The sequence below is a fragment of the Pteropus alecto genome, unplaced genomic scaffold, assembly GCF_000325575.1.
Source record: "Pteropus alecto unplaced genomic scaffold, ASM32557v1 scaffold287, whole genome shotgun sequence".
Taxonomy (NCBI): Eukaryota; Metazoa; Chordata; class Mammalia; order Chiroptera; family Pteropodidae; genus Pteropus; species Pteropus alecto.
In genome coordinates this window covers 1,875,420-1,885,145 of record NW_006439718.1, presented here as the reverse complement: position 1 = coordinate 1,885,145, position 9,726 = coordinate 1,875,420, and the positions used below count along the sequence as shown (strand labels likewise).

Below are 9,726 nucleotides of genomic sequence, written 5' to 3'. Positions count from 1 at the left end.
TGAGCACATGTGTGCCCTCCCCAAGCCCAAGAGGCTGCAGCAGCAAGGGGCTGCTTACCTGGTTGCAGCAGGCCACAATGATGTGCTCCGGCTCGGGCATGACACTGCTCTTCTGGGCCACCAATGTGTCCTGTGTGTGGCCAGGGAGCCGGTAGGAGGAGAAGAGCCCATAGTATTGCTTCATACAGAGCTGCTGCCCTGACAGCTGGCCTTTGGCACAGTCAGTGGGGATGGAATGGCTGGAGGGGGAGAGAGGCGGAGAATCAGAATTGGTTCTACTAACCATCCAGCCCTAACTTGATTAGGCAAAGCAGGGCACAAAAACTAGAACTACAGTACAATGGCAGTCAAAGAGTTTGACTCTCCACTTTTTAAAGTACTATAATGCCCGATTTGTATGGCCAAGGAGACCCTCAGGGTTTCCTCACCCGTCTCAAGCACTACAGTGCAGATCTTGCCATTTTAGCCCTCTGTGCCTTTGCTCATGCTGATCTTTGCTTGGCATGCCTTCACCCCACCCTGTGCTTAGCTAATCTGTTTAGAACACCCCTTCTACTCCTCCAAGAGCTTACTCCTTCATGACTTCTTCTAGAAGCCTCCTCTGAATTCAAGGCAGAAAACTCTTTCTCCTGTGGTCTCAGCATATTTTGTGTCTTTCCTTTCTCCCTCTCCCCCTTTCTCCTCCTCTTATTTCTCCCCCACTATCTCACTCCCCTTCCTTCCTTCCACCCTTTCAGACAACAAATGTTTTTGAGCGCTCCTCTGAGCCAGGCACCATTCTGGGATCTGAAGAAACAGTGGCAAAGAAAACATGAGTTTCCTGCTCTAATAGGGTACAGGTCTTGGGATATTTAGGTTGGGCACAGACAACAAGCAGCAGACTGGTAAAGAGGAGGGTTTCAGGTAGTGAGCCAGGGTGACAAGGAAGAGGGGCCAGGAGCAATCTCACTGATGACCAGACATGTGAGCTGAGCCCTAAGGATTAGAGGCAGCCATGACTAGAGCTGGGGCCCATTGAGGTGGGCCAGGTGAGTACACCACAGCCCTGCTGCTCCAAGTGCAGGTATTAAACTGAGCTGTAATGACCAACACATGACAGAGTGAGTATAGAAATCCAGAGGGGGCTTTCAGAAACTTTTGCAGCAATCAAGCAGAGGAATTTTATGTCCATTGACTCTAATAATAAAACAAGTGGTCTCATATTTTGTACTTTCTAATAATTCACTTTTGTAATGTTTTACAAACATTTTATAAAATTCAAAAATATGTTAGTTCTTCACAGATTATTTGATGAACACCAGTTTAATGTAGAAAGGAAGCCAGTGGGGTTGAAGCTGAGTAAGCAGGCTCAGACTGAGGAGACCATTCTCCTTGAGTAGCAGGTAGCAAGGCTGACTCACCATGCCTCTCTCCAGCAACTCTCCCTTTGCCACCTTCTCATGTGTTCACTAGATTCCTGATACACATACAAGTGTGTATATACAAGGGATTGAGGAAGGGCATTATTTTAAAGATATCAAGGAAGAACAGTGCTTATCCCAGGAAAAGGAACTGTTAATGGTTGGGCCAGCTAGGGTAAAGGTCATCCTGATGCTGAGAGGTAGATGGGGTTCAGTGACAGGAACACAGGAACCAGGAACACAGAGCTGAAAAAAGACAAGGTCCCTGCCTTCTGGAGCTCCTTGTCTAGTGTGGGATGGAGACAGGTGAATCAACAGGCTGTGCTGGAACAGGGCACTACCCTTTTCAGGCTGGGCCCAGTCCTACCTGTCCAGCAGCGCCTTGTAGTTGAGTATACCAGAGATGAGATTGGCAGCAAACCTGCAGAGAGAGATGAGGCCTTAGCCTCTCCTTTCAGGGGCCCAGGCTCCCTCCCTCCCTTCAACCTTCTTCTCCCTCCTTTTCTTTCTCTTTCTCCCTCCCCACTTCCTTCCTCCCTTCTCCCTCTATAGTTTGCTCGCTCTCTCTTCTCTCTCTCTCTCTCATTCTCTCTCTCTCTCTCTCTCTCTCTCTCCCCCCCCCATTCCCCAAATTCAGTGACCACCCACCAGATACCAGGTCTTTGTGGTGTCCTAATCAGATGAGATTCCTGCCACTCTCCCACTCCATGCTGTCAGTCCCTCACAAGCTTTAGAATAAAAAGTGTTCTCATGGAGAGAACTTCAGGGAGGAGAGGAAACTGGAAAATGAATGATGAGGAGGAAGAAGGAGAGGAAGCCAGGAGAGGCCACAGAGCAGTCAAGAGAGGGCTTGATGGTCAGGGATGGGGTTCTTCCTAGGAAAGGCTCATGCTGGGGCAGGACTGGACCAAGATCCCAGGGTTTTGCATCGGGAAATCCAATCTCCTGGGCAAAGTCAATAATTTGGTTCTCTAAATGCTAATGAAAAATAAAGTGGGTGCTGGGAATAAAAAAGATATTAGAGGACCATACCATGGAACCATGTCATCTTAACTGTTCATGGATGACAAACCCTGGCTTAATTGCATCAGGAGAAAAATGCTCACTAGGATGAAATTTTGATAACTGTTTTTAAAAGTCATTCACCCATTCATGCACTTTGTTTATCCCAGGGGAAGGGGGAAGACTGCCCCAGACGATTGGGCTGGTCTAGGTGAAGAAGAAGCGGGTATGGATCTTCCAAGCATAGCTGAGCCTTATTCGTAGGCAAGGTGGGCCCCGCCTCTTGTTCTTTTCCTCCCTATGAGAGGTCCCTATGTCATGCTCCCTTCAGGTCTTAAAACCAGAGACCTGGATTTGGGTCTGAGTGACTACTGCAGAAAGACCTTCCTCCCTGCCCCACCCCTGCATAAGTGGCCCCTCCATTGTCATCTTTGGGCCCAGAGGCCAGTCCAGCAGCTCAGTGAGCTCTGAAATTTCAGCAGATGGCACAGGATCTGGCGAAGGTGGCTTGCAGGAAGGAACCATTTCCACCCCATTGGAATCTCTGTTTAGAGCTGGGGGCTGGAGGGCAGCAGAGGTCTCCCAGATCACCTGGGGCAGTGTGTCCCACTGACAAGTCCCAGCACTGGCAGGGTCAGAGGGTACCCACCTCCCCCTAGAGCCTCAGTCAGGCCGACTGCAATGGGAACACCTTGGGGCCCATGCTGTCCATTAGTGCCCATCCATCTCAAATAAATACATTCTGAGGAAGACTTTGTATTTGTTCCTCACACACAACCTCCTTTCTGACCCCGCGACCTGGACAGCTGCTGTCTTGGGGCCATTTGGCCTCAGAAAGCTCTGCAAAGGCACAAGCTTTGGCCTTTTGTTCCTGGTGCTGGGTACAGGACCCTTCCCCAAGGCAGACTCCCAAGATGCAAGCCCAGGAGCACAGTGACCTCACCTTAGCTGATCATTGGTGTCCTGGAAGTGTTGCCGGGCAAAGATCACAGCTGGGCTGGAGTTGACAGGCAGGGCCAAGCGGTTGTTAAGATACATATCATTCAGCCAGTACTCAGACACCTGTGGGGGAGAGTGCAAAAGGGGTGCCCTTAACCCTATGGACCATGTACACCCCTCCAAACAAGGGCACCTTACCTGTGTACCAGTCCCTTCCTGGCAGCCCTGAGGGACAACTGGGACACTTTACTGGATCATGCACTTTTTTCATTCATTCATTCCACAAACATGCACTGAGTTCTAAGATCCTTCTGCTAGGATCATGTGCTTCCCGACTCACATGCCTATCCTTCATCCTTGGTTCATACTTTCTCCTTTCCTCCATCTCAGGTTCCCATCTTGGTTGTTTGGTGCTTTATCCATGTTCCCTGACCATCCTTATGAGACTTACATTCCTGCCTTTCACCCCTCTCTGTTTTCCTGAACTCATCTCTATCTTCTGCTGCCCCATACCTGTCACCCATCTATCCCCCAACCTTGTCCCCATCTGCCCCATCCTTGCCCTTCTTTGTCTCCCATCTATTTCTCCCATCTGTCCCCCTCATCTCCATCTTTACCTCCCACATCATGTTTGTCTGTTCCTTACCTTTGTCCCTTACTCTCCCCCATCTCTCCTCCATTCTTGTCCCCCATCTGCCCCATCTTTTTCACTTACCTCTCCCTCATCCAAATCCCTCTGTCTCCATGTCTGCCTCCCGCCTCCCAGTCATGGATCCCTTGTCTACCCTGTCAACTTTCTCCCAGTAACTCTTACCCAGTTTGCTGTCTTCTCCTGCTGCTCCAGCAGCTTCTGCTGCAGGGTCTCCCCAAGGCCACCAGGTGCCCCAAACCGCTGCACTATGGCCTGGCTCCTCTTGAACTGCTCTTTGGGCACCAGGTGCTGCATGCACCGTAGGTAAGTGGCCAAGGTCTGCTGCAGTGGGGGCACTGGGAGTTTGGGCAGCCCCTGGAAGAGAGGGTTCACAGGCACTTGCTATGCCTGTCCTTATGTGTAGTCGATACCTGTCCCTAAATTGATGCCCAATGTTTGTCTCCATCTTCCCCAATCTTTGTTCCCTATCCTGGGACTCATCTGTTTCCAGGGCTCCGCTCAGAACTGTGAATTTAAGATGTTCCTGTTTGCTTTCTTTCATACCCCTGCTCTGCTCCCAGGAGGGGACAAAACATAGAGGAAAAGACGTTGATGTTGGACCCAGACAGACCTGGGTTCATGCTGTGACCCCTGCAGCTGACCAGCTGTGTGATCTTAAGCAAATCATCTCTACCTCTGTGCCTCGGTTTCCTCCCATCAGATGGGGATAATATAATAACCTCTACCACTCAGAGGGTCATAGAGATCATGAATGTAAAAGTACTTTTAAACCATAACGAATTGGTCTATGATGAAATAGTCCTGTTATTAATATTGACTGCTGGTCAATTGATCTATGGACTCAAAGGCTATGACTCTAATGGAGAGATTTCTATAGAGGAAAAAAGTGGGAGACATTGTTCATTGCTTGCCCTAATGACCAGAATTTTGCAAGATGTTTCCTGGGAAAGTGACCCATGCCCTGGGTTCTTTATTAAATCTCTCCTAGTTATGAAACTCCAGGAGGAAAATTCTGCTCTATGTAGGTGTAGGGGAAGAGAAAAGGTGCAGTGGAAGTTCTTTCTCTCTTAATTTTTCCAAGTCTCAGCTTTCTCATCCATAGGACATAAATAATGATTTCTACCTAAGAGGGGCACAGAGATGATTAAGAGAGAAACAACTGGCCCCAAATAAGCACATCATTAAATGTTGTGATGTTACTGTCCTTATCTCTGCAGAGGGAGTCCTAAGAGGAAATCCATAATCTCTGGGGGCCTCCAAAGTATGGAGAGAGTCTAAGTAGAACTTCCCACTAATGTCCTTCCTGTCTGGGCCCTGTGCTTCCCAGTTTACCTGCCGTGTTCACCAGGGATCTCACGTATATGTTCAACCATTTTACGGCTTAACCTTATTGACAGATGGAAAAACTTTGACCGAGAGAGTAAAGAGATAGTCTAAGGTCAGCCAGCAATTCGGTGGCAGAGCTGGGACCTGAAATCAGTGTTTATCCAACTGCTCCTTCTTCTTTGGCCATTCTCTCCTTTCTCTCTTGCTCTCTTTTCTATCCCCTTTCTTTCTTCCTTATTTAGTTGGAAACCAGGACTTTTCATATTATTGCTTAAATTTCACAAAGTTGGCAGATAGCGGGTTGCCTTCTTTCAGGGGTTTTTCCTCTGTGGGATGGTGTGGGTGGTGAATTTCCACTCCAGGTAGACTGTGGAGTAAAGGGGCCTGTTGAAAGCTTGCCTCCACTGTGCTCCTGCTGCCGCACAGGCTAGAGCCTCCACACCCACCCTGGGCAGATGGACTGATATGAATATGCACTGATGAGTGAATGGAAGTCCCCCACATGTCTGATCCTGTGTCCAGAGTTCACTACCCTAGCGGGAGGAAGGAGGGTGTTAATGTTAACTCTGGGCTACTCCTGCCCTGGGGACCACTCGATGGGTCTGAGCAGCATTTCAGGTTGTCCAGCCCACTCCCAGAGAGCCAGGTCCAGGTGTCCCATCCAGCCAGTTCCCTCTCCCTTCTGTTGGGGTCTGGGGATCTGTGTGGTAAGTGAGTGGGCAAGCACCTACAGAAAGCTCAGTGCAGCTCGTGGTATTGCCAAGAGTACCAGCAGGTCTGGCTAGAGCTTCTGCTAGAAACAAGCCACTTCTGACTCTGCCCTGGGACTCAGCCTGGGTTATGGGGATTTGGTGATGGGTAAAAAGGAACAAAGTCAGATGTCTCAGCCTCTCGGGGCTCCTCCCAGACTCTCATAGACTTCTGGCCCACAATAAGGACAGAAGCAGGGACTTATACTAATGAAGGTCCTTGGACTCTAGAGTCTCAGGTCAATACACATTTCCTGGGCAGTGCACATGATCCAGGCTCTGGGCTAGACTCAGTTTCGATGGAGAGACAGGGCTTGCTCTCAAGGCAGCCACAGTCCAAAGGGAGGGACACATCATGGAGCAGAAGCAACAACAGAAGTGTTGTCAGCTGCAGTGGATAGGACAATGTGGTGAGCAACTTCATGGGAGAAGCCAGAAAGTTCTTATCAGGGTTTCAAATGAATCCTGGGGGATGGGGGTGTCAAGGAGGTGTCAAGAAGACAAGTGTGGCAACGTGCAACATCTTGGTAGTCAGATGTGTTGCTCTATCACTCTAGAAGGTGAGAGGAGTAGGAGAGAAAATGCCTGCTCAGGGAGGAGTGGTTTGTCTCAAGTCAGTGGAAAAGATGGTGCCTAAGGCTCCAGGGCTAAACTAGAGACAACAGCTCGGGTGCAACAAGACTTAGAGTAGAGAATTCAGCCTTACCTAAGGAAACTCCACTAAGCTCAAAACTATTGAGAGTGAAACTTAGGGTGGGGAAAAGTCCTGAGAGATAAAAAGAGTACTTGGCCCTGGTCAAGGGCTCTCCCTGACCTTGGGGGTTAGGAAGTGTGGTTGTCAGTATTCCAAACTAGCACCCCGTGAAGCTACTTCCAGCCCCACACCTAGGCCTTCCCAGGCTCCTCAACAGGGTCAGGGCAAGGCTTCAGCCTGGACCTCATTCATGCCCAGGAGAGTACAAGGCTAGGGGCCGGGCAAGTGCTGAGGGCCAGTCCCACTCAAGACTGTTCTGGAAACAAGAGCATGTCAGTAGGGAGAGCAAGGATGAGAAAGAGGGCTCCAAAAGTCACTCACAGTTTCTTCCTCACTGCTGGGAGATTTTGCTGCCATCTTATGGGGGGCTTTTTCCAGGATGGGCATCTTGGTGACTTCTGGTTGAGAAAGCAGAAGTGCGACCTAAGGACCAAGAAACAGGAAGGCATCAGCACAACAGCCATGTAGACCTGCCATGAGTCCTTCACCTTCCATAGTCTGACACCCACTCACTCCCTGTGAGGAGACCAGAGCTGGACAGTAGTGCACACAAGTCTCATTGTAGGTCTGATCTCAATCTCCTGGCCTCCAGACCAGCCATCTCTGACCACAGTGTCCTCTCTGAGCCCCCAAATAGGGGAATATGGGGCCTGAAGTGACCCTCCAGCTGGTACCTGCTTTACCAGACTGCTGTCATCCAGGCCCAATTGACCACCTCAGGGTAAAGTGGGAAGGAGCAGGGCTCTAGATCCTTGCCCACTTCAGATCCACAAGGGGTCATTGGCAGAGTTCCTGCCTGGTACCAAATAGACGTGTAATTTAAAGATTAAAACCTCTCTTTCCCACTAGACTGTGAGCTTCTCCAGGGCAAGACTATATCTGTCATGTTCAGTGTTTCATCTCTGGGACCTAACTGGTGCCTGGCATAGAGTAGGATGTGTGTTGCAGAGTTGAGTAAAAGAAATGCATGCATACATGAATGCGTGTCTGAATGGATATATGCCTGAATGAATACAAGGCTCTCCAAGACCCTGGGCTCCAGGAGGCTCTCTGGGCTGATTGAGAGCCTGCCTTGTGGTCAAGGCAGGGAGGACCCTGAAGCCTGCTGGACAGGCTGTGACTTAGGCAGTCTCTGGTCTGCAGATTCCCAGTGTACGTGACATGGGAATGCTGAAGGAGGTGATACAAGAAAGCTGGGCAGACCAGGCACCTAGGGGCCACGTGACTCAGCTTGGAAACTGGTGAATTAATTTTGAAGGAGGAGTAAAAGTAAGCCAAATGAAGAGAGACAAAGGTCCATTTTTAAGGCTAGTGGGGCTCATCCTCTACCCTCCGATAGCCCTCTAAGCTAAGCGTAAGCCTGTAGAGACACACACACATGCTTTCCACTCACTCTTCTCTAATTTATTACCAAGAGCTTAAAACTGATGCTTAGCCCATTCCACCCCCTACCCTATCCTCACCCCAGGCAGGCACAGTCCAGGTTGGGGCTGAGCGTGAGCATAGTACCCAAGGACAGAATATCCAGAAAGATGGATGAGCCCAGCACGGGGGTGGAGAAGCCTTGGGCTGCCTGGAAGTGTTGGGCAGAGAATGTAGAGTCCTTGCAGACACTGAACAAGAGCCTCTGTATTAAGTGGTCCCCAGACCCATTAGTGTCATGGAGTGTAGGGGCGGCATCTATTCACTGCAGAAGTGGCAGTATTCAGGTGAGGGTCCACCAACAGTGTGGCAGGGTTTTGAGGGGACAAAGAAGGGTGAGGTCAGCTTGGTAAGAGCCTTAGATACAGGGTGGCACATGCCTTCTCTTGCTCTGGTCCTAGGCCAGCACCATAGCGAGAAGATACTAGTCAGACCTCAGAGATCCCACCATCTGGGAGAGTGGAAGGAGAGCTAAGCAAGATGGTTTCCTAGGGGCTAAAGGGGAGGGCCTGGCCCTTACTCCAGATGCACTTTCTCCTTGGCCCTTGGTGCTTAGAGGGTGTATGTGCCTATGTGTTCAGTCTGTTTGATGCTTTCTCGGCCAGCCTGGCTTCCAAAAGCTTCACGCAGAGATCTCTGTTCTGCCCTAGAGACCCAGTCTCAGCTCTGCCCTGCACCACAGGCTTTCAACATGCTCTAGGGACTCTCTTCGACCGGGCTAGTACTTGCCGGCGGCGCCAGATCCCCACCTCCTTCCTCTTCTAGAGTAGGAGAGGCGAGCTCGCCCTCGCACTTCCGAGTGGTGGGGGGTGAGACCTGCGGGCCTTTCGACTGGGCACAGAAGGTCTGCACCTTGGCACATGGCAGATGGAGGTCCAGGAGAAGTGAGGACATTCATGTGGAGCCGCGGAGCCCTGATGGTCAAACCAAGCCTTTTCTCCCTAACGTCTTATTGTCCAGCTCCCCCACTCCCTGTCCCCACTCTCCGTGAGAAAGCACTAGAGCCACTGGATTCCTCAATCTCCTGGCGGTCCCCCGACGGCCGCTGCGGTTTAGGACTTGGAGAACTCCGCAGGTCCTGGGACCTCTGTCCCGGCGCGGTCTCTGAAAGGAACCTCCCTCCGGTCCCTGAGCTTTACTCCCGTGCTGCGCGCCAGCCCAGCCCTTCTCACCTGCTCTGCTCGGCTCTGCCGCCTTGGCCGCCGCTGCACCTCACGGACCAGGACTCGGGGCGGGAGTGTGAGCTGGAAGAGATCTGGAGGCACGTCAGCAGAGCCGGGGTGCGGGCTGCCGCTTCTGTCGGTGGTAGAGCCTCCGACGACGTTGCCGCGTCCCCGCGGGCTCCCGACTGGCTGCCAGCGAGTTGGCCGCGCCTGTCCTCTCCTCCTCCTGTTCCTCCTCCCTCCCCTCCTTTCTTTTCCTCCCTTCTCCAGCCCCACCCCGGTCTCTCTCTTTCTATGTCCTCTATTTCCCTTGCGCCCT

At 51.1% G+C, this 9,726-nt stretch overlaps 1 protein-coding gene across 1 annotated transcript in view; it reads right to left on the bottom strand.

The window, feature by feature from the left end:
- Nucleotides 1–7,212, bottom strand: part of CHAT (choline O-acetyltransferase) — a 45,161-nt gene extending 37,949 nt beyond the window's left edge. The window contains exons 1-5 of the mRNA XM_006916951.1: nt 7,144–7,212; nt 4,156–4,347; nt 3,346–3,464; nt 1,768–1,821; nt 59–239 (exon numbers count right to left, since the gene is read on the bottom strand). Coding sequence (XP_006917013.1) covers nt 59–239; nt 1,768–1,821; nt 3,346–3,464; nt 4,156–4,347; nt 7,144–7,209 — 612 coding nt within the window. The 5' untranslated portion in view covers nt 7,210–7,212. The remainder of the gene's footprint in view (nt 1–58; nt 240–1,767; nt 1,822–3,345; nt 3,465–4,155; nt 4,348–7,143) is intronic.
- Nucleotides 7,213–9,726: the final 2,514 nt, after the last annotated feature.